The sequence below is a fragment of the Seriola aureovittata genome, chromosome 13 (assembly GCF_021018895.1).
Source record: "Seriola aureovittata isolate HTS-2021-v1 ecotype China chromosome 13, ASM2101889v1, whole genome shotgun sequence".
Lineage (NCBI taxonomy): Eukaryota > Metazoa > Chordata > Actinopteri > Carangiformes > Carangidae > Seriola > Seriola aureovittata.
In genome coordinates, this window is record NC_079376.1 from 5481940 (window position 1) to 5507064 (window position 25125).

Consider the following 25125-nt stretch of genomic DNA (forward strand, 5'->3'; position numbering starts at 1 on the left):
TAATTGATACATTTTCTTACTTTTTTTGGAGATTACTGGAGATTTGTTGTAATTTCCCATGATCAACACAAGACTCAAGAGAACACTAAAGCGTGCAAGGTGAGGGTCACATGACCGACACAAGTATCGGGGCTAGCACAATTAGCTAGAGAGCTAATCTGCAAGCATATTTACCGCCGGCTGACCACTGTTGGTCTGTGCCAGTTGTTATTACAGTGTTATCTTACAGACCGCACCGGCTGTGGGTCAGAACTGCGAAGCACACCGAACTCCTATTTGCTTAATTGAGTAATCAATTAATGAATTAGTCAATAGACAATGAATTAATTGGCAACTATTTGATAGAATTTGAATATGTCACCTTGATAATGAAAATAATAGTTTAGGTCCTAGTTAAAATTTATTAATTTGAGTAAGAAAGATAACTGTTAAAAATGACATTTGTTGTCTTCTTGGTTCTTTAAGTATTTAAGTGACAGACAGACATATTAAAGAATGTGACGGAAAAGTTTTATCATAATAGGACTGGGGGGTTTTCAAAATTTAATTAACTACAAGTGCTTGCATGAATATTTATGAGGGTGTAATGTCATATTTTGGAAGGAGCTGGACTTCTCACAACTCTTTAGTTTCCTTAGTGCTTTATGAAAACTGACTATAGGTGAAGAATTAATAACCGTTGCAGGTTGATTAAAAGTTTGACCACGTTTTTCCTTTTCCTCTCTGATTAAATCTAACATGATGCAAGACTTTGTGCTTCTTGTAATATCGTCTCCACATCAAATGTGATTTGAAATGTTTCGGTGCTGCCGATTTGCATGTGAAGAGAGGAGAAAGAGAATAAAAGAAGGACGGGACAGAGCAGAGAAGGAGCTGAGTTTGTTTATGTTTAGCTGTTGCCTGACAGGAACTATCTCCTTCCCCTCCTCTTCCTCCTTCTTTCCTTCCTCTGCCACAGAACATTAAAGGACTCCTAATCCTTCCTCCAGGTTTCCCGCCAGCTTCGTCCCTACTCTTCACCTCTCTCTCTCTCTCTCCGTTTGCATTCCTCCCTCGTTCTACCTCCTTAAGCGAGCGTCTCTGTGGAAACGCTTAATGAAGCCTCAGCTATGTGGCCGACTGTAACAGGTATGTAAATTAGATGACATAATTCCTACTGTATATTCACAATATCACGGCGGTATCTTTTCACATGGTGTAACATGCAGGGTGGATTCATCCAGGCACTGATGTTTTTGTTGCTATGCCAACTCTGGTGGTAACCAGGGAGCTCGCTGGCATTTTTTCCTGCCCTCCTCTTATGAATGTTTATTACTTTGGAGAAAACTTTTCACCGCACACGGGGAACAGAAGCACAGAAATCTAACTCCTTGGGATCTACAGACATAAAGGGCGGATAAAGCTTCCAATTTCCATTTTGATTTCTCTTTTTTTGGCTTGTTATTTAACCTTTATTGATTTAGGAGATTGGCTGAGTGTCCATGTTTTCTGTTTTTGCTTCACATTCACACAGTTGTATACTCTCCCACCAGGGAGTTGTGTAGTAAAATCTCAGTCTTGTTCTGGAAGATTAAGGCCTTGCTCAAGGGCAGCCTGCCAGAGTGACGTGAGAATAACATCACCTGGCATTTGGACAGTTGTCTTTTGGCTAAACTTTGCTAGCTCATATATTGTAACGAATGTTGTTGGTGGGGCGAACACAAATTAGAAACCGGAGCTGGAGAGTCAATAACATCCATTGTCAGGGAGCATTGTGGTTTTCCAGTGAGATACACCGACACTGGACAAAGAGTGATGCACCAGATGAAAACTGTGTGTTCAACCAAAGTGACACATATTTCAGGAAACAAACATATGCAACTGCATAAACTTAATGTGTCTCTAATAGACCTTATAATAATGTTACTTCACATGTTAGGATGCTTCTCCTGACGCCCTCTAAACACAAGCTGCAAAGAGTGACGTGACTGAGAAAGATTTATGGCCAAGGAGCCAAAATTTATTTTTCTAACGTTTTTCAAAATTCATTCATTCATTCATTCGCTATATCACTTATCCTTATAGGGTTGTGGTGGGGCTGGAGCCAATTCCAGCTGATATTGGGCGAGGGCGGTGTACACCCTGGACAGGGTGCCAGTCTACCACAGGGCTGACATATAGAGACAACATTCACACCAAATCGCCAATTAACCTAACCTGCATGTCTTTGGCCTGTGGGAGGAAGCCGGAGTATCCAGGGGACAGCAACGTAGGCACGAGGAGAATATGTAAACTCCATGAATAACCAAAATGTTTTCCTCTCCATTTCTTTAGTTTTACCTGCTGCACAGAAAATGCACTAAACTGTGCCCTCCAAAACATTTCAAACTAAAATATTTACTGTTTGAAAGCACAGAGCACATGTTGGAAGCCATTTATCAAAAACAACTCAACAACCCAGAGTGAGCAGATGATTAATGGGAGAACAGAGACTCCACCTCTCAGCCAGTGTGGTGAAAGTACTCTGGAGTCTTTGCACTGCACTTCCAGACAACAGAAAACAACACTCCTTCCAAACCTCTGAGGGCTGTTCTTTTTCAATTCTATACTTGTTGATGATTAAAAACAGGTTATTAGTTTCAGACACAACAGCAAATCCAATGTTATTAGCAGACAGGGCACTGACTAGCATGTTCTTGCATGTTATGCCAGTCTCTCAGATTGACAGACATGTTCCAATAAAATTCACAGTTAACTTCTAGACAGACCAGATTGACAAGCCTCTAAATTACACATATGCAGCTTAATGCCTGAAGAACCTTGGAGCCAGACAGAAGACGGTGCCGCTGGACTTGGTGTTGTGAAGAGACCAGAGATCTGGTTTTTAGTTTTTAGTCTTGGTGAAGGTACATCCTGGGCCGCAGCTTCATTTTGTAAATCATCATAAAAATATAAAAAATTAAAAATGAATAAAAACAATCACTGAGAAAAGTCACTCTCTCTTACACCAGGGGCGTGGCCTTGGGTATGAACTGACATGGACCTGGTCTATTGTGAAAATTCCTGACAGTGTGCGTCATCCTTTCTGCCCAGGGATCCCCTTGAGGAAACTGCGCCCTGCTCGTCTTCCTCTAAATGTCTAGGAATGAGCCGCACTGCCAACGATGGATTTATGTAATCCACCGTGCCTTACTGAGACCCTGCTTGTCATTTCTGGCTGAGGTCTGACCTGTGACGGTGACTAACCCAGGAGGAGGAGGAGGAGGAGGATGAAGAAGGGGGGAAAAAGATGTGATGTGTGCATCTTGATGATGTGCTTTTGCAGGCTGTTAAACGACTACACTGAGGATGCAGCTGTCCAGATATACGCCCACCTCTGCTGCTGCTGCGTACATGTGTACCTCAAGGCGGGAGGTAAACTCAGAGAGATTATGGAAATGAAGAGAAAGAAACACAAGCAAAGCAGCTTCCACCATTGGGAAGACACAAAAAAAAAAAAAAAAAAAGAAAAGAAAAATGCATTCCAACAAGAAAAGGTGAATGAAGGACAAACAGGAGAAAAGGTTTGTTTTAGTTGAGTTGTGGACTCAAAATACAAAAAAGAGGAATGATATCCCACATTCTTATGAATGATAACATCCTCTACATGTTTTAAAAACTGAGAGAAAACAGGAAATCCATTTCAAAAGCGGCGGAAGTTGAGCTCTAGTGTCCTAGAAATAAAAGATACCTGTTGGATTGCTCCATGTTTCAAACCCGAAAAATCCTGCGGCTAAATATACACAGTGGGATAGCAGGAATTTTGACTTCAAACAAATGGGAAACATGTCTAGGGAGTATCTAAAGAAAAAAAAAAAAAACAGCCCTTGAGACTGTAAAACAACAATGAATATATAATTTAAAATGGTATGCAAAAATGCAGCCCAGGAGCAGCAAATAAAAATAGACTAATTTGCAGAGAAAATAGAAAAACAATCTTGAAAACACTAAAGTCTTTAGAAATATACATCTCTGAGATCTTTCTCTGAACGCTGGTGTAAAACATTCCCAAATGGGTTGAGCCTTGGGGCGACCTCAGAGACTGCCAGCCAGTTAATAAAATACAGCGCTGCCCGATACACATCTCCCTGGCAGTTATATAATGCTGAGAGATTAGAGGTAGAAGAGGCTGTCAGTAAGAGAGACGACAAAAGGCAGTCATTGTGCGGCATACCTGAGGGCCATGCATGCGTTATGGTCGCATGAGGTCGACTCTGACGTTCTACTATGACTGTTTTCATTAATTAATTCAATCTTACCGGTTAGTGGTTTAACATTGGGCTTGTGCCGCTCTTCACAGAGAGTCTACTGTTTATCTGTGGCTTCAAGTTCACAACAGACAGGTGGAAGAAGCGAACTTAATCCTTGTTCTTCCACTTGGTTTACGTGGACATATATGGGAGTGGAAGGAGGCTCAGAGGTTAGAGTACCCGTCTCATCTTGTGACCAAATGGATCTCTGGGAAATAAATGAGACACTCCTGCTTCTTTACAAACTACAGGCTGTGATGTGCTCGCATTTCAGCAGCTCAGGAAGAACAAAGGGACGTAAAAGCATCCTCAGTCTATATGTGCTTACGGACGGCATTAGTATAACTCCTTACATACCGGCCTTTATGGTGGTTCTGAGTGCAACTAGTGAAAAAAAATGTTTTTTTGCATTATCTTCAAGAAAATGGACCTCAGTTTCCTTTTCCATTAGCAGTTGCATTTGATTCCATCTCATCCCCAAAATGAACTATTCCTTTAAGAAACAATAACACTAAGTTAGCAAAAAAGCAGTTGAACTTGCACATTAATCTGACGAGCCAACAACAAACCTTTTTTCACATCATGTTTGCGTTGCTGGAGAAATGTTTGGCTGGACCTGCAGACGTTCAGAGATAATTAACATGAAAAACAATCCGAGTTGTTGGAACGTCTCTCAGTACTTCAAACGCACACACTGGACAGCTATATTTCTTGGACAACTTGCTAATGCTTGCCAAAAATATAAAAAGGTAGTGATTAAGGCTGAATATCCAACATCAATACTGTTTTTCCAAACAATACCAGCCACAGTGTAGCGGTAATACCTGATCATACCAAAAAGTCCTCCAACTATAGACTACAGACTCCACCAAGCTAAACTTTCATGATCATGCAATTAAAGCAAGCACAACAGAACATTTAAAGTATTGAAAAAACCTTTACATCTGATCAGCTCCTTTCTCCAGCAAAAGCACCACACTGCCTGCATCACCCTCAAACTAGGCTTGGGTGATATCCAAAATTGAGTAATTGACACAGTCCAGCCCAAATATCATGATATAGAATATTATCAGATGTGGGATTTTCTTTATAATAGATTTATATGATTGTATTTTAAGTTTCAGGTATAAGCGATGCTGCCATTAAACAGCAGTTTAGTTTTGTTTTATTTGTCACATGCCCAAAGTACAAATATGCATACGTGATTATCGATATGATCAAATGTCAGTCAAGGCCTACCTCAAACAAAACTACACATCAGTGTTGCACTGAATCCATGAGTTTATAAAGTGGTAATCATCAACTCTATGTTTTGTTTCATAACGTTCAGTATGTCTCCACAGGAACAGAATACAGTACAAAAGCCACAGACGCAGAACAACACCTAGCAGTGGAATATGTTATCGACTGTGTTTCTAATTCAGGACGACCCGGCACTGTTGTAAGTGAGCCGCCTCCTGAAGCGAGTGTTCAGGGCTAAAAGCAGAACTTCCAGTGGACCTGGATCTGGAGTCGGAGCTGCGGTCAGGAGCAGCAGACTTTGATTGTACTGGGGAGGTGAGAAATGTGTGGAGCTGTGTGAATGTGAAGTGAGCGTGTGAAAGTGAAGCAGGGAGGTGCGGAAAAACACTGAGCGTGTGCCGGCTCAGCCACAGATAAATACAGTACAACCATAAAAATAAACTACCACAAGAACTGAGTGTACAGTCTGTCTGCTGTTTTACACACAGGGCAATTACTGCTCGCTAACTCAGGTGTACAATTACACAACTAAATCATCAGACTATTATTGTAATGCGTTGTACTACTGCTTTATTTCATGTCTAGGTGGGACATCCTGTCAGAATATGGTTAACCAAATTGTAATTATAGTTGCAATCAATAAAAAAGAAGTGCATATTTGATGCGTATGAATATGAATGCATATATAATTTTGTCTAACTTTAACTGCAAAGAGTTAAAAAATAAAGTCTGAACAAATGATAAGTGACTTGACTCACAGGTTAACAGTTCAAGTCTGGTTCCAGATTTCTGAATCATATCTGAGTATATCCACATCCACAGTTTGTTCAGAGATTTAAAAGGAAGTGAAGTCTGATTATGAGGATACAAACAGGCTTCAGATTTGTTATAGTAGTTGACTGAGAGCGCATTCTCACTATGGAGTTCAAAGCCTGATGTGCCTTTACATGGTAAATTCAGAATTCTGTCACATCATTACACGTCAGATATACATTTTTTCCCACATATGAAAAGGCAGTCTGAATTGATATTTTACTGCCTCTACAGAGAAAATAAAATATTAATAGGGTTGCAACTAAGGCTTATTTTCATCATCGATTAATCAACTAATCGTTTAGTCCAAAAAATGCTCATCAGTTACTAAGAGCCTAAAGTCTGGCCTTCCAAGGGTCTAAGTACTCAGTTGTTGCAGCTATATATTAATTCACAAAAGTTATTTTGGATTGAGTTCATATTTTGTGTATTTTTTCTACAATAATGCAGTTGTATTCGTGAAAAGGGAAATGAGAAATTGTGCTTTCTAGGAACCAAAGTTGTGCCTTTCTTTGAAAGAAGCCTGATGTTGTTTGGAGGTTAGGGTTATTCTTTATCAAACAGTGTGTACTTTTACATATGATGCCTGCAGTTTATGGAGTCAGCAGTGTGCGAGGGTGGAGGTCAGGTGCTCTGTTTACATAAGGAGTGTAAGTTTAAGTGGAGCGTGAGCAGAGACGCTCACATTTAAACACCTAAACACGGTGAGAGCAGAGGCTTCCCGTCTGGTCCCCGATGTAAGTAAATGTAATGCAGGAGGCAGCAGGGTGGACCCTCCACCTAAGACGGAACCAGGAAGTGGTTTTCCATCAGACTCTGACAGGTGGTGGATCTGTCTGGTTTCTGTCTGGCAGCATTCCTGCTGTCACCACCAAACCACACCACCGCCATATTCACAAAGGTGAAACGTGAAGGGGTGCCTCAATGCGTATTACAGCACCCAGTGGCATACCGCTCAGGATCAGGAGATGCCGAATGATAGAAACTTTGACTGAATAGACTGAACTCCTTAGTAACACACAACACACTGACACTCCCTAACTAACAAGTCAGAGTCAATATAGTATAATGTAAAGGTGCTGCTGTTAAGACACTAATAATAAAGTGTCACAAAGGCTTGCACTGCAGAATAATACCTGGGTGAAAATCTGCTAAAAAAATCTGCCCCTAAAAAGGCTGAAAAGTCACATGTTTAGTTTCAAAATCATTAATATTGCTAATCTATCTAATCTTGCACAGCTGTAACGGCCTTAAAAGGTTACATATGAACATGGTGTGTTGGGTTTATGACATGAAGTGTATAAAAAAAATGTCCCTGAACTGAATACGGATTACAGATTCAGATATGTTGTGTTTTCTCTTACGTCAGTGATACAGACAGAGCGCAGCACTGACCTGCCCTGTGTTATCATTATGATGATCCACCTGTCTAGGCACGCAGCTCACAAACACACACCACATATACAGAAGAGCAGGCTTAGAAACATCGACAGCACTCAGACAGAGCAAGTCCAACCAGACTCTGGACTGAGCGAGGCATGAAAATAACTAACTGAGGGTTGAGGTTAGCAGGTCCATCAAAATTTCATGACGGTAGCTCTAACAAGGGAGGACAGAAAGCAAACTAACAGAATCTCAGTGCGTGGTGTACATGTTAAAAGACGAGCTGGGGGTTAAAGGTGAAGCTACTGTTGAAAATTTACAGCACAATGTTGACACCATACAGCTTCCATGACGAAGATTACATATTCCTATACCAGTGTTTCATCTGCCAACCCCCTGGTGGGTCCATGTTCACAAAACCATGTTGTGTGGTTAAACCCAAATTACCTAATGTTACATTTGAGTAAATATTAAGAATTTACCCTACTGTAAAGGCTGGTCTACACAGCCACGTTTTTCATTCTTGATCGGTCTATGATCTCCCAGAACTACTTTATAACACGTGCTGCCAATCACATCGAATATCAAAAGTGTATATTAGTCATTCACGTTTGCAGATGTTCAGACAGACATTCACAGTGTGGGTTGTACATATGAAAAACACCATGCATAAATAGTGGAGTAACTACAAAGAGAGGAGATTCTTTTTGTTGTTCTGAAGAAAAAAGGGGAAAACTGTCTGTTTGTTGACTTTGTAAACTTCATGTGCTTTTCAGTAACTTTTGACTGGAGTAAGGCAGTGAAGGCACCATGCATGAACACTACAGTGCATATCAATTCTTCACAGTAGGTTAATAATAGACTGCATGGGTTGCATTCAAATGAACTGAAACAGATTACATGTTAGTTCTCATTCGTTTTAACTTGAATTTTTTGAAAATGTGAAACCTGTTTTGACAGCACAAACTGACTTTAATGATCCAAATCAGAGAGGTCAGAGGCTGAAAGTGTGCTAAAGCTGATCTACATCGGAGTAAGCTTGACCTCATGAAGCAAAACTTCAACTTCATTTGTGAAACACCCTTCTGATGTGATCTATCATAATAAATGGAATATGGTCACTTTTGCAGAAACAGATTTACAGTTGGATTTCAGCAGTTACATTATGTCAGCGCTTGACTTCACCACTTCAGCCACCCTCATGATCAACCCCAACATTCACACACTTGCATCCCTCTTACCCTTGAGCAGAGGCAAGGGCGTGAGCTCTATGGGTTTGCCCTGAGAGCGGAACTGGGACGAACTCTGCGACCGCTTCTGCTTTGCCTTCCTGACAGACTTCCGTGAAAATCCGTCCACTTTGTCCACAGATGGAGATGTGGTGGCTGCCGAGGACATAGCCCTGCTGGGAGAAAGACATGGGAAGGGGGGGGGGTTAACACAATCACATTAGACATGCATTTAGAGAGCTCTCAGTTCACTGAGGGCAGAATGATTAACCACAGAATACTGACAATTCCACAGAAATGAAGCTGAGGTGGATTTTTAAAGGCAAATATCAATTGTATGATTTGTTTGATACGTTTAACTGGAGACTGAGATAATACTCAATGCCTACAAGTCAGGTGGTATTAATTTGAAAACAAATGCAAGACTCCAGTTTGTCTCTTAAACTTGATTCCGTCTTCAAAATGCCTTTTGAAGACCCTCTGAATGTATGGAAGCATTACGAATAAATACAATCTCTAAATGAACCAATAAACTGTGAAATGAGTTAATAAATTATTATTAAAGAGGGTTTTATTTTGAGTTTTTGTATTTCAGAAATTTTTAAAATACAATAAATATGTAATAACTATATTCAATAATGCCATTTTTCCAGATGACCCCCCCCTTTTTTTTTTTTTAAATTTATGACACTAATTTAATATTTATTGGTTCATTTATACATCATTATACGTTTTTTCATAATTTCGTAATTATTCAATTCATTCATTTTGAGTTCTTTGGGGCTCTAGAAGAATGCTAATTAAAAATTATACTTTAAAAAACTTTAATTAAACCAGTCTTACAGACTTCTGGGAGTTTGTCATTAGTGGAACTGCAAACCAAGGAACAAAAGAATTTGAAGGACTTTTAAAACAAAATTTCAGATTTAAAAACACTTCAACTTGATTAGTCTTTAAAATCAGAAGACAGAGTTTTGGAAATTTCAAGACTGATCATTCTTATTATATCACAAGACAGTTATATAATAATCAATCAAAAGCAACAGTTATATTTCCATGATTTAAGACAAACCCAAACATTTAACTCTTACTTCCTTGATTTGAGCTGAATTTTGGGCACAGACTCATTTTTAGCCATTGCCATGCAGCTCCAAACCCTGAAGTTTATTCTGGGTAGTGAGCTCATGAAAGCAAAAGAAAAATAAATAAATAAACAAAATAAAAAGAAAGAAAACAACCTCCCCACTGACTTTTTAGCTCTGTATCAGTCCACCTTGCCGCAGCCTTTTATTAGTCTCACAACAAACCTGTGCAGCCAAAGCAGACAGCCTCATTTTCCCAGCATGGGAGACTATTCAGGCCTCAGCAGAGGCCTTGTTACAGTGCAAAAACACACAACCGTCCTACCTGCCAGTGGACCATCACACTCACACACACACACACCCCCACACACACACACACCCACACACACCCACACACACCGAAAACACCAGCCTCTACCCACAACAATGGAGCTAGCTCTGTGGCTGCGAGCCGTCGCCACAGTGGGAGGAAGCTGAGGAAACGTCCACTGCTATGTGTTTGCTGCTGATTACATGCCAAAAAAAAAAAAGTCTGGTAACAACAAAACACAAGCCGCCGCCGCAGCAGCAGAAGCATTCACACTTCTCACTGCAAACTACTGACTGCTAAACTACGGTAGTCCACCACACCCATGAGGAAATGGTTGGAAAAATAAAGGTGAAGATTTCTTAGCAGTTGTCAGAGGTACAAAGAACCATCTGGTGAAAGGGCAGCTGAGACACAAAATCTTGCTATGCAATGCAAAACACAATCTACAGACAAAACTGAAGCAATTTTTTTTTTACATTCAAATCCTAATGTCAGATGCTTACCACTAGTAGAACAAAGAATGTAAAGTTTGGCTTGATGTTAACCTGTCTTTTATCAACCAGCTACCAGCCACTTTTTTGTAGTCATTGAGATAATCAATCTTCTCTCTGTGTGTGAATATGGAGCCGTTTGTAGGCGAAGAACCTGCCCCACTAAACAAATATGTAATAAACAAGCAGTGAGTTTCACTTTTATACTTGTTTAATACAGTAACACTAGCATGGTAGTAAGCGTACAGTTCTGATTTTAAGACTTTTTATTTTATTTTACTGTGATTCCTCAGTTTTTTGAGACTATTGATTTTTGATTGTTATTCATGACCATGAGGCGAACAGATCGTCTTGTCCTTTGTCATGTTGGCCGTTTTGCCATCAAATAAAGTGTGCGGATTGTCTGCTAGTTTGCCTTTATAAACCGCACTATTGGAAATATAAAGTTGGCACAAGATAAAAAGTCAGTGATCACCAAGTAATAAGATTCACCCAGTGGGGGGATGAGGGGTGTTGTCATTAATATCTGAGCCAGATTTCATGACCGTCCACCCAGCGGTTGTTTAAATAATTCACTTTAAATGAAAGCGTTGGACGGGCAGATCGACTCTGCCTTCCCTAAAGCTACACTGACACAAGTAAAAAAAAAAACTGGTGTCATTATCAACCTTCAAAATCAATCAAACCCCACTCATAATGGAATTAATCTGTGAAGTCATGCTTATTTCACACTTGAGTAATTTCCATGTCAATCTATTTATTTTCTAATCATGTGCCATTAACTTTGAAAATTACGTGTCTAGACTTGCACATGACTAAGGCAACAAGAACTGGAGACAGTGATGCCAAGAGAGGACAAATCCAGTCCACACTAACTCAGCTGGACGACATGAAGACATCAGAGGAAATGAGTTAGAGAGAGTTAGAGGTCCAGCAAAAATCGTTACGTAATAAAACGTGAATGAGACGCTGCGGGCCGTACTGTGCACTGGCTGCATCAAAGTCAAGCAGGCAGTCATACAGTATGTCCACCAGGCCATGTACATTGCAGAGAGGACAGACGAGGAGAAGAGAGACAGCGGGACACACTCAGCTTTCTTTACAAACACACACCCACAAACATCATTGTGCTGCCTGAGGATATGGACAGTGAAAGCCGTTTACAAGCTATCTGTGTCTACACAGCTGATCATCCATCATCATATACACTATACTGCAATTTAAACGTGATTCATGGCTCCGGAGAAGCAGCATGCCCGTATGTGGTTAGAGACTGTCAGGGTGTCGATTCGAATATGACTAATTGGAGGAATATAATAATCAAGACTGACAACTGTGATTAATAAGAAGAGTTCCTAAACTAACCCTAAACTTCAATGTCATAATTTCCCCTCGTTAAGAAAAACATGTCAATTTGGTTTGATGACGCAAGTTTTCAGTTTGTTTTATTCAACCAATGGATTAAAAACCCAAAGATATTTTATTTTCTGTCAGATGTGACAGTGAAAGAATCAGAAAAACTTAAATGCTCCCCACAGGGAAAGTGCTTTGTTAAAGTTGCACAGCACACCGTTAGGAAAGAGGAAGTAAATACGTAAATACGACTATAAATAGTAATAATAATAGTAAATACACAGTAGGTGAATAGAAAAATGTACAAAGCAAATGAGCAAGGTCGAATCTCCAGGCCTCTTCAACATTAGCATACAGCACGTCCAGGGTCCAGTTTCCTCTGGTAGTGCAGTCCAAAAACTGAGTGAAAGTGGGAAGAGTCTGGTCCAGCTGCAGTCCCCGGAGACCATGAAGAAAAGACTGAGGCGCAGAGTCCGGAGTTTAGTGGTAACAGGGTGGATATCACACACATTGTCTGGTTAACGGAGGGGTGGATATAAACAACAACCAAGATGGAGAGTGAGAACTCCTTGAATATGGGTGTATGTACAAAGCCCGACAGCTAACAGTTCGATGTCTGGGCTGCAGAAAGTTATGACTGTAATGAATTTCTTTCCCTTCTCAGATTTATTTCTGTCTGTGAGAACCATCTGAAAGCCGTCAACGGTACAGATGGGATCTGTAGTATCTTCCTGTAACCATGTCTGTGAAACACACAACACTACACTCATGGGAGTCCCTTGATTCCTCACTAGGGCCACTAACTCATCCATCTTAATGTCCAGCGATCTCACATTAGCAATGATGATAGAAGGGAGGTACTTCTCCATCTTGTCCCTCTTCTGATTTCTGCAGGGATGTCTGTTATTCTGGTCACTGGTAATTCTATTCACCATGCCATCCAGTATCAACATGATCAGGTGCAAACAATGCGACTGTGGAGTTGCTGCACAATAACATAGCTGGACAGACGAGAACTCTCTCTGCTAGCCTGTTTAGAGGAGGTGCAGCTTAAAATAAGTATATATATATATATATAAAAAAAAAAAAAAAGCTAAGAAGTTGGAAAAATATGAAAACAAGTTGGAGCAATTGCAACAGGCGGCATGTGCACTCATCACTCATGTAAATTTACTTTTAACTGGATCTTTGGGTATAGTCTAACTATGCCCTACAGATGCAGAGTCCCATATGACAATAGCAATTACATGGCAACAGAATCATCTGTCAACACTGCTCATTGTCTTATCCTTCAGAACCACACAGCTGTTAATGATCCATCTGTGTAAAACGCCTTCTGTTGGGCATCAGCATCGTCACCATGGTGGGAAAACACCTCCAGCTGAGCACTGATCTGTCTTATCTGTGGCTGCTGAGTTTAAATTCTCCAGCAGCCAGTTTGGCAGGTTACTCGCCAGTAATCTGAAAGTCCTGCTGCGTTGGGCGGTAAAAATAAAACTGTGGCTGAATACCAAGCAGCATGGAGACTAAACAGTACGTGCAAAAAAAATTTGATTTCATGCCCTAGTTGCTAGTTTTGCCTTTCAAACTTTGACACAGGACTATTCAAATGTCATACAAAGTGAGTCCCAGCAGCATCTCAGCCTTAACGCAAACCTCAGTGTACAACAACAACAAACTGCAAATTGACGCCTCAACACCTGTCCTGTGTGCTGCTGCTGAACCTCAGAGACCAGACGCAAAGCGGGCCAAGGCCTCTGAAAATCACCTTCACTCTGAGATTAACTCTGGTTAAAGCCTTAAAGCAGAGCAGCTCTGACGTACACACTCTTTGACACCTTTATGGCGATCAGGTTTTATTCCTGTAATCAGTTAAATCCACAATTACAGGAGTTGTGATGCTGATTTGGCGCAACAGCTGCCATCAAATGTCCAAAGAAGTTTCACTCAGAGGCAAAAGGGATTTTTGGGGAGGAGCTTTTTTCCTAAACTGTCTGAGGACAGAGAGTGTGTGATAGAGAGCTAAACCTATTAGTTGGTTTTCTTTGTTTTATATCATTAGAAAATGAATTATATCTCTAAGCAGCAACTATTTGGATAATCAAATAATCTTTTTTAATCTTTTTGAGGTTTCAACTTCTCTACTATGAGAATCTGATGCTCATCTTTGTCACATATAAAAGTAAAATGAGCATCTTCGGATCTTAAACTGTTGGTCAGACAACAAGACATTTAAAGAGCATCACTTTGAACACACAAAGCCATTTATCGATTTAACTGGGGAATTATCAGCAGATTAATAATTGATTTGGCTTTTACTTAAGGAAGCGGCGTTTTAAATACAGTTCTCACATACATACTAAGTCCTAATGCAACTTTCAGCTTCTGCCAGGATGACTTCAGACAGCGAGTCTACTTCATTCAGTGCTGCATTTATCAAGCATCTGTGAAGGTGTACATCTCGCAGCAAGGAACACACTCAGTAACCGACTCAGTTTCTGCCTGCTACATCTCTAATGGAAACGAAAAATATTTTACAAAAACGGACAAACTACAACCTGTTGGCTTCCGAAAATTTTCTACGCATTTCAACAGAGTTACTTCACTTACCTGTGCAAAGGGGCACTGGAATCCCCATGTACAACCATCAGTCCCTCACTTTCTATCCCTCTCCCTGACTTGCCGGCTAATGGTGAAAACACTCAAGTGCAGCCACAACACACGCGGGAGAGCAAGACTACGGCGGGTGGTCAGGCGTACGGCACCCAAGCACCAAAGCCATTCCCCGCCCATGCCTCTTACATAAGAGACCAGATGACATCCAAACAGGCTCGGGGAGGGTGGGATTAAAGAACAAGGAGGAAGGAGAGAGGAGGGGGCTCAGCGAGCAACAGAGACAGCAACAGAAAGGGAGGAAGAGGAGGGAGGGAGGAAAAGGGAGCAAGGGAGGGAGCTGCCGTTCAACAGGAAGTCAACACATAGGCAGCGGCAGGGCAGAGCAAAAGGAGCTGAATAGAGGGAACAAACTGCACACAAACATGAACAAGAACACAGACGCAGGAGATAAAAAGGAGGCTGGCAGTAGGAAATCTCAGGGATCTCGCCTGTGGTCAAAAGTTAAAACCCCTGAGATATGCAACAATCAAACATAGCTATAGTAATGACTCAACTCTAGGTAGGAATATTTGTTCTAAACTCAGGCATGATTTGAATATTACAGACAAACAGCTAGAGGGGGATTCACTCCTGATTTCACTCAGTTAAAACAATGAAATCGGTTCAGAGAATTGCATCACACTGAACCATGAATGCAGCTTTTAAAACCAATATTTAAGACACAGCACAAGGCATCTCTGCTGATATTTAGTCTTATGTCATGATGAATATTATATCTACAGCTGACACGGGATATTTGCAGGACTCAATACCTAAAAACAAGGAGAACATTATACCTAAATCTTGACATTACTGGGGTTGCCACTAAACATGTTTGTAGTCACTTAATCAACAGATTATTTTCTTCATTCATCAATAAAACATTGTATAAACACGTATATAAAATGTTGGTAGATAGTAAAAAATGGTGGCCCTCTGTGACGTTTTTAAATGTCTTTTGTCCAGCCAATAGTAAAACTACAAACAGAAAAAAAGCAAATAAATAAATAATAATAATAATAATAATAATAATAATAATGATATCACATTTGAGATATTGGAATGAGTCAATTTTGCACAAGCTAATGCAATCCAATACAACTGTTCTGCCATAAATTCTAATAAATCTATGTTAATTCTATTATATTATTTACCAAGAATTTAAAATGGGGAAGACATAAACAAGAAATACTTCCGAGTTAAATGTAATCCAGTACAACAATGACCTCAGTAATAAACATATGTTTATATTTACATATTCAGAGAAATGTCACCAAAAAACGGACATTATTAACTTTGTAAAGGTAGAATTTATGGCAGAGCAGCTGTATTACATTTGCAATAAATTGTACCAGTGTACCTGTGCAGGTGTGGTCACTATCTGTACAATAACAATAATAATAATAATAATAATAATAATAATAATAATAAAATAGATTTTTTTCCAATCAAGCAATTAATTGTTTGGTTATAATATTATAAAAAGGTATTGATATTTGAAAAAGGTGATCACAGCTTTCTACACCACTATAACTTATGTCCAACAACTGTCCAAAACTATTACGTTTATATTTGTAATATTTTTTTGCAATTACAAGACTAAAAAACAATAAATATTCAAATTTGAAAAGCTGGAAGCAGAGAATTAATGGCATTTTGCTTAAAAAATTACTGAGATGACAACTTAATTGCCATTTTAAGTTGTTGCAGGGTAATTCCCAGTTCCAGTTTCGTTCCAGTTGTATTAAGTGTACAAATCAATATATATCTATATTAATATATATATACTATATATATTACTAAAAATCTGTATTCACATCCTGTGGTTTGCATTTACTGAGGGAGGCTACAAACCTAGACATAAGAAACTAAAAGTCCTAAAATGTCCTTAAATCATTTTGTAAGTTAATGCCAAAAACTGCTTCAACTTTGCTGCCATTACTTCCTCCAGGAGCCAGAACCAAACCTATCACAGCAAGAAATTATTTATACATAACAAAGGACAGATTTTTTTAACATATCAATCTCCTAGATTTACTGATTAATGGATAAGAGGTCACACCACTAATTATATCAGTATGAATCCCATTTCATTTTTGACTGAATGCTGCAATCTGACAGCATGTCTAATTGGTGTGATTCATTCATGGGATAATTACGCTGTTCAGTCAAGAACAAATGAACTCAGCAACTTTCAAACACACACACACACACACACACACACACACACACACACACACACACACACACAGCTATACAGAAGTGATAAGGAGGAGGCAGTTACTACACCAGCCTCATCATAAACACAGGAGACTTTGGAAGTTGAGCTATCTCAACTTGGGCTGGACCTGCCCTCAAACTGGTGTGACATTCAGAAACCTTGAAGATGAGCCAGCTAGACAGAATCAAAATTGGTAGTACACCTTCACAAATACCATCATATGAAATCCACAATGCCACACCTGGCTTCTGGCACGCTGCTCTCATTCCCACATGCCTGACAGGGCAAAGGCTAGGTGAAAATAAAAGTAAAAGTCTGAGCTGACGGAAGTCAATTCAGTCTTGTACATACCATCAGCCCTTAGCTTTATCTTTCTGTATCCACCTCTCACTCATCACTGTTTCTACCTCTCATCATCCATGTCACTACAGTGTCATTAGTGGCGATGATGGTGGTATACACACTTCCAAAGATGTTGACACAATGGTGGCCTACACATAAAAAAAAACATTACAGTCCTGTGGCATGAGGTAGGAGTTTGTCAGACACAGTATCTTAGTGCACAGCCAGTCAAAGTTCATATCGGATTATCACCACACATTTGACAGTTGGCTTCACTTGACAGGAAAGCTAAACTTGTCTCAGGCCATGTTCACAAAGGCTTTTTCAACCCATGAGGATTAAACATCACCATTTACTTTTAAGCAAACCTGCCCGTGACCGTCCTGACATCAGCTCTGCCTGGAAAGATCAGCCACTAAGCCACCACCTAACCCAAATAGCACAATAAAGATTATATCCCTTTACAATGCAATTTGATGTTACATATTTACTGTTATCGGCTCGGGCAGCAAAGACGGCCATCAGCTGCATATGGTTAAAAAAAAAAAAATCAAGCCGTTTAGGGGAGCTGGCGTTAGCTTGGCCATGTTGGGCCTGGCAGCAGCAGAATATTCAAAACTTGACAGCGCGATAACCCCCACTTACGTTAGCTAGCTAGCAACGTTAGCATCCCGATTAACCGTTACAAAGCGACTGAATGTAACTTATAAACCGTTAACTAGTTGTCTCCTCAGAGTCCACAAAACACTTAAATATGGTTATCATGGAGACAATGCAGCCTTTTATTAAAGCCGCCCAGCTTTATTTCAGAAAACGACATTTTAGGTAGCTAGCTAACGTCAGTGCTACGGCTATCGCGGGTTAGCTCAAGTTGAACATGTAGCCTTAGCTTATTAGCCGCCACCAGCTCGCATTCTGTGCAAAGGAAACATAAGAAGCTGATATAAACACAGTGAATAGATCAAATCTAAATTTGCATGTGTGCTAATAAGATAACGTTACCTGGGCGGACTTGGGCGATCACCCATCATCCCAGATGTAAATACAGGGGCAGTGCTAATGCTGCTACCGTTAGCTAGCGCTCACAGACTGACAGACCGACTGGGCTGGGAAACACACACCGTCCCGAGTCCCGACCCGAGCCCGACAAGCTGCAGCCGACCGAGTGGCTGTTAGCTCTCCAATCGTAGTACTTTACCTTGATCCTCTGCGGTTCGCAACGGAGACGGCGACGAGGAGTTATCCTATGTTTGGAAATCTAGCGGGCTAACTGTTAGGCTACCTCCAGCTCGGTGCAAACAGCCTTTCCCAAGCAGCGGCGGAGCAGCAGGAAAATCTTGGCCTGAAACAGCCAAACCCACGAGTACCTTTTTCCTTCCAACGGAATAATCCTCAAACTTCCATTAATAACAAAATACGGCTATATAAAACGATTAGGTTAACGCAATTACATTCCTGTTATTGATTCAACTGCTTGTCTTCCCCAAACCCCTGGATTTTGGTGTTTTCCTCAGCTCGTTTATGATTCGGGGCTGTTTCTTTTCACCCTATTGTCAACACTGCTGGGCTGAGACCATGGCACACATAACAGAGACGCAGCGTAGCTTGCTTGGCGGGGTTCAGGTCGACGTACGACGCCGATTGGCCGCTGGTGTCGATGTCAGCCGTTGTGATTGGACAGCGGCGGTTGTCAATCACCGCGGAGGGAAACGAGGCTCTGAATTCGTCGGTTAGGTGGAGGAGAAGGGACAAGGAAAGAGATCGGGGCAGAAAGCAGAGTGCACTGTGTGTGTGTGTGTGTGTGTGTGTGTGTGTGTGTGTGTGTGTGTGTGTGTGTGTGTGTGTGTGTGTGTGTGTGTGTGTGTGTGTGTGTGTGTGTGTGTGTCAGGAGAGTCTTTACCACACAGCGTGCTGGAATGAGGCTAAACCTGTCCGAGGCCCAGCCCTGCGCTTCAGCACTCTTTACCGGCACTTGGACGGTCGGTTTAACCGCAGATACTACCGGCCTCAGAGCCTAAGCAGCGCCGTATGAACGAAGAGTGGGTTTCTGTGCAAGCTCTAAGATTACAGACAGATATGTTTGCAGGAGGGGAGTTACATAACTATAACATATAGGTCTACTATGAATATAGCCAACGCTAGAGCACCTCCATGGGCGTACATTTAGGAGCGTGAAGGGGGCAACATGTTCCCTCCCTCCACCGGAAATCAGCCCAGCAAAAACAGCCACATGTAGCACCTTGTCTATAAAGTTATGGTAAACTTATTCCAGTGTCAGATGAGACCTCCATGGACTTTATGAAGCTATGTTATACCAAATATTACAAGGAAAAATAAAAAACTCCCTACTTAGTAAAAAAAGAGTCCCGTTTGTACTTTCATAACAAATTTATTTGCATAATTTATTTGTCATTACATGGTAAAAACCACTATGGGAGGGTGTTTCTCATATTTACTCTAGTCAAAAATCTTGTTTATGTGGCTGACAAAAAAGAGAAAGCTGCTTCACAAAGCTGGAAGGGCAGTCAAGTCTTTACTGTATGCTGACTGACAGAATATCAGCTTTAATGTATGATAGAATCCAATAATAAATAAACACCTGGCACATGTCCCAATACAGCATCATTAAAATATTTTTAGATTAATTTAATTACAGTAATTCTATTATATAAAATTGAACTTTTTCAACTTAAGTCAACTGTGTGTGTCATGTCATCAATATCATCTTTTATAATCTTTACATTCTATATACATATCATCAGGCTTTTAATCTTATTCAGGATATAATATGGAACATAATCTGGCTGTTTATATACCTGTATGATTCTAATATTATCCAGGTTTATGATGGTTTGTGTAGGAGTATCTTCGACTCCTCCACATCACAGACAGCCTGTCATTTCTGCACTGAGAGCGAGGTATTATCAGTATGTGATTGTGACCTGTGGATCTCCAAAATTTTATAATCCAATATCTATTTGAATGCTGTTTTTTCATTAAAAAAACATAATGTGCCAGTCATAACTTCCAATAATATTTTACATAATGTACAACTGTATTCTTGATAATATGCACACAGAGGATGTCAGTGTGGGTGTGTTGCTGGAGGTGTGACTCTCTTCCAAAAGAAAATACTTGCATTTTTTCACAAATATCAGCACTGCAGAAATGTTTCACCTGCAAAATATCACAGAACCAGGTGCAAAATCACAGCTCTGTTCACTGCAGCTTGGTGTCATGTAATTAATTGAAACTACTGAACTGTGGTTTTATATAGTTTATGCCTCAGCGGGTCACTCAGTCAATGTTTTTGAGTTTTTATAAGTGCACAGTGGATTTTGACAGCTGTCATTTCAGGTGGACATCTGGATTTATGGCCAATATTAATAATAAAAAAATACCTGGATTTGGTACTGATGTCTAAACATGTAAGAAATAGTTTAACATAGTAGCCTGCATTACTTCTACTGCTGATATATTTTTTTTATTTATCTATTTTGTAGATAATATTTTTCCTGTCAGTGTAATTCTGATTATCTTGACTGGAGTCTGCCTGTGTATTCATGTATATCTGAGTATATGTACTTAAAAGAGTAAAGTGTCTTTGTGTGCATGTATAATTTTTTTTTTATGAAAATTTGATTTTTTTTTTAATGTGAAAACAAATAAAGGAAACTCCTCAATGAGCTGCTTTGTTTAATGCAGCGACTCCGCCTGTCTCATCACCATGCAACAGTGTGTGTTATTTTTCAGTCACTATAAAAAGCCGTGAACTTGTTGTGAATAAAGATCACTGAGTCAACACAAAACATTTCTGAGAGTCCTGAATGTCTGTAATGTGAATGGGAGTTTGCTTCAACTACCTGAATCACTGCATGATTTCACCTGAGTCACACACACACACACACATTCTTCCACTCTTTGCCATTTGAGAGCGATACCTGCTCTCTCAGCGTGATCCCGCTGTACTGGGCGGCTCCGGTGGACGAATGAATCACTGCAGCTTTAAAGGAGAAATATTACTGACACAAAATGATATAATAATAATAATAATAATAATAATAATATTAATGGGAAATTTCGCAAACTTGTTCAAATTTTAATTTAAGAATGAAAACCTCAGAAATACCCCCTTCCAGTTTCATATTACAAATAAACAGCGTGTAATACTTTCTTGATACAAACTCTATGCCACAGGGCAAAATGTCATTTTAATTATATGTTAATGTAGGAAGTGGAACATGTCAGTGGACCATATATTAGGCTGACAGTTACCACAACAGCAGTATACCAGTGTGATGGTGAGGGCTGCAAATCATTCCATATTCTGTAAATGACGTTCTCAATTAATTAACTTATCATGTAGTCTAATAAATAGCAAAATATTGTGTCCGTCCCATTTCTCCAGAGACCAAAGAGACCAAATGTTTTCTTGTGTCATCTGAACAACAGTCCAGAACCAAATTAATATTCAGTTTACTCTGATAAAAAACAGATAAGCAGAAAATTCTCACTTTGGAGAAGCTGAAACTTTAGAATTTTTTGGCATTTTTGTAAAATTAAAAAGGTGAAGGATTAATCAAGTATCAAAATATTTGCTGATTAAATTTCTGTCAAATGCCAAATTAATGTACTCATCATTTCAGCACAAAACACCAGTGACAACACCATCTTAACTGGCATGTGCCAGTCAAACAGCAACGCAATACCAGTAGTTATAGTGGGACACTACCAGTTTGATGTTGGAGAGTGGTAGCAGTCAGTCAATCATGATATAAGTACTATAACCACGTAGGAGGGCAGGAGCGTATTTATTTACTATCAAAAACTGTCCTGAGTTTAAACATGCATGGGATTAAGCCTGTTAATGAGACAAATTTCTCTCCATTACATGACTGGACAGCTGTTTGTAACAATAAAAAAGTATCTATATCACTGTAGATATCTGTGATCCTGGACAGAGGTCACATCCAAGACCTGCTTCAAACTGTAACATGATTTTCAGATTCAGGATTGTGTTTAGTGAATTATGTCTGTGTGGAACTGTTTGGAGTTTAAATGTTCCTTCAGTCCACTTAGGTCTTTGTTACGTTGCCTTCTTCTGCCTCTGGTAGCCATGTTTTTTATGTGGTCTGGATTTGAGTCTCAAAGCTGATTGGCTCTTCATGGACTCCCTTTTACCCGTTGTGAGCTCCTCCCCTCCTGGTTTCCACAGCAACAGCTGAGCGTCTTCTCCCCCTGTGACCAGCGCCTCCCCCGTTGCGTCCCACAGGAAGCAGCGCACCGTGGAGGAGTGGCCGCCCTCCAAGTTCCTGAGCAGACGGAGCCCCTTGTCATCACACTCCATCAGGTGGAGATCCCCGCTGTTCTTCCCTCCGACCACCAGCAGCTTCTGGGCCTCTTCCAGCCACCTCCCTCCCACCAGGTAATCCACGCCTCCTCCGTCAGCCAGCGGAGTCAGGCTGCGAGCGTCGGAGGTGCTGAAGATGGTGAGAGGCTCGTCTGTGTCCAGCTGGCCCAGGTCCCACAGGTGTAACCCCTCGTCGTGGCTGAGGCACAGAAGCTGGGTGTAGTCTGCTCCGGACCAGCAGACTGAGCCAGCGGAGGAGTCGCTGTTACAGGTGGCAAGCAGCGCCTCCTCCTCCGCTCCCCGGCTCAGGTCAAACACATTAACAAGGCCGTCTGTGGAGCCAGACGCCAGGCGGTCTTTGTCTCGAGGGTGGAAGCACACCTGTGTGATGTCATCACTGTGTGACTCAGAGTACACCCCTAGAAGTCCACCACCTGGTTTTCTTACGTCCCAGAAAACCAGAAAGCTGTCCTCGTCGTTTACCTGCTCAGTGCCTGCACACAGGAGCGTGTCGCTGCAGCTGAGGTCAAAGCTGCAGTAGCTGTGCGACGGGTCACTTTTAAACATCTGAACCGACTCTGTCCCGGGCCGGCGGACATCCCAGCCCCGGACCGTCCCATCAGCCGAACCAGAGTAGAGGAGGTCAGGGGAGCTGTGGGCAAATGTAACCCCACAAAGAGGCCCGCTGTGGCCCTGATACTCTCCCACCAGGTTCAGAGTGTCCTTGTTGTGCAGGTGGATGGTGAAGTTGGAGCAGGACACTGCCAGCAGGCTGGTCGGCTGCAGGGCGACGTGCAGCAGGTAGGTGGGTTCCTCAGGACGAGACCGCCGAGCGATGGACAGACCTTTGAGCTTCTCGTCCAAACACTCCATGACAGTTCAGCTCAGGGAAGCAATCACACTGAAGAGGAAGAAACAAAAACACTTTACTTTTATACACATACCATATAAATAACGATGTCCAACATAGGAGAAACAAAAATAAAAAATCTAAATGTCACCTCATCTTTTATGGCAAAGGTCAATTCAAAATTCTGACTCTTTAATGTATCCTCGGTTTTTGGCCATAGTTAAATCTACATGAAGGTGTAGCTCTTGATGTTTGTGGTACTGTGATATATTGTGACATTCGGGATATAATCAACACAGGAAGCAGTGATTATTCAAGTAACAGTTGTTTATCAGTGATAAAAACTAGCTAGTTATTCACGTCGTCCTCTTCCACCAATGTACGTTGCTATTTGAGACCATTTTACAATAACGCGTCGTTTGGTGGATTAGACTTATGCCGAAATGCGCACAGCAGCATAACAAAATAAAAGAGTTAAATGTCGTATTCAGTGTGACGTTTACGTTTGCCGTAAAGCGAAGATACAACAAAATCTACAACATTTTATATGGAGTTTGGCTTCGTCTTCTTCAACTCTGAAACACCCGAGAAGAAATCGGGTCACGATCACAGTTTTAATCAGTCATGATGCTTGTCTGTTATGTGTTGTTATCAGTGTCTCGTGTGTTGTTATTTTCAACCTACCTACTTTCCAGAAATTTCCACAAATGAAGGAAAAACGACCGTTAACTTTTCCTTTGACTATCTGGACACGTCTGTCTCCATTTTGGACAAAATATCGCAAAACACAACGACGATATTATGTCCAATATTAACATTAACGTTGAATAAACACCTGCTATAATACACCGATAATGTAACTACACCACTTTTACTCAAAACACGCATGGGGGACACTCTCTGTGTTACACTATCTACAGCCGGCTTGGAACTCTCCCTCATTTGATGGTTCCGGTGTTGCTGATGACACATTTTCAGGTTGTTTTTCAATTTATTGATTTAATTATTGTTTTTGCCGGGTCCAATCACAAGATATTATTTTGCTTTATTTTGTTTTTGTTAATAAAGATGGTCAGACATGCCTTATCAAAAATATCAACCTGATATTGTCACCTTGATTCATACCAGAATCTTGTCTAGTTCAAGTATTGATAAAAATGTTGGTAAAATACTTCACAATGAAATACTTAAAAAAGATCCTGTAGACATATTTGGTATATAAGAGATACCTGAAGAAATAACACAGGATTGGAATTGTTTTTTTTAATTTTTTTTATTCTGCCTTTAGGGAAACTCAAATTCTTTAAAACACTTTTATATATCTAAATGTGACTTTACAATATATTCTAAAAAGATACCCTATTTATGGTGCAAATATTCCATTTCTGTCAGGATGAAAAACCTCTGGAACACTAAAATTCTCCGCTTAAATTAGATGAATGAAATCATTCCTCTATAAACTTCATCAATAAATCAAGCTTTTATTCTACAGAATCTGTTTTGTACAGGAAATGCAGGAAGTCCTTTAGAATAAAA

At 40.5% G+C, this 25125-nt stretch overlaps 2 protein-coding genes across 6 annotated transcripts in view; both read right to left on the reverse strand.

Moving 5' to 3' along the window:
• ppp2r5eb (protein phosphatase 2, regulatory subunit B', epsilon isoform b) overlaps window positions 1-18970 on the reverse strand; it is a 48434-nt gene extending 29464 nt beyond the window's left edge. The window contains exons 1-2 of one of the 5 annotated variants that reach the window (XM_056394336.1): window positions 18588-18970; window positions 8948-9111 (exon numbers count right to left, since the gene is read on the reverse strand). In XM_056394336.1, the coding sequence (XP_056250311.1) occupies window positions 8948-9104 (157 nt within the window). In that variant the 5' untranslated portion in view covers window positions 9105-9111; window positions 18588-18970. Of the gene's footprint in view, window positions 1-8947; window positions 9112-14781; window positions 14927-18391 lie in introns of those variants that run through there. The other 4 variants (XM_056394334.1, XM_056394337.1, XM_056394335.1 and 1 more) reach the window with 4 other exon arrangements.
• Window positions 18971-21009: 2039 nt separating this feature from the next.
• wdr89 (WD repeat domain 89) lies at window positions 21010-24497 on the reverse strand. Its single transcript, XM_056394341.1, has 2 exons — window positions 24274-24497; window positions 21010-23640 (listed from the first exon to the last, which is right to left on the reverse strand). Exon 2 carries the CDS (start codon window positions 23610-23612, stop codon window positions 22476-22478), a length of 1137 nt encoding a protein of 378 aa, XP_056250316.1. The 5' UTR covers window positions 23613-23640; window positions 24274-24497; the 3' UTR covers window positions 21010-22475.
• Between the last annotated feature and the right edge of the window lie 628 nt (window positions 24498-25125).

Excerpts from the sequence above, each read along its gene's own strand:
- wdr89 (XM_056394341.1), bottom strand. The coding sequence starts at position 23,612 with ATGGAGTGTTTGGACGAGAAGCTCAAAGGTCTGTCCATCGCTCGGCGG.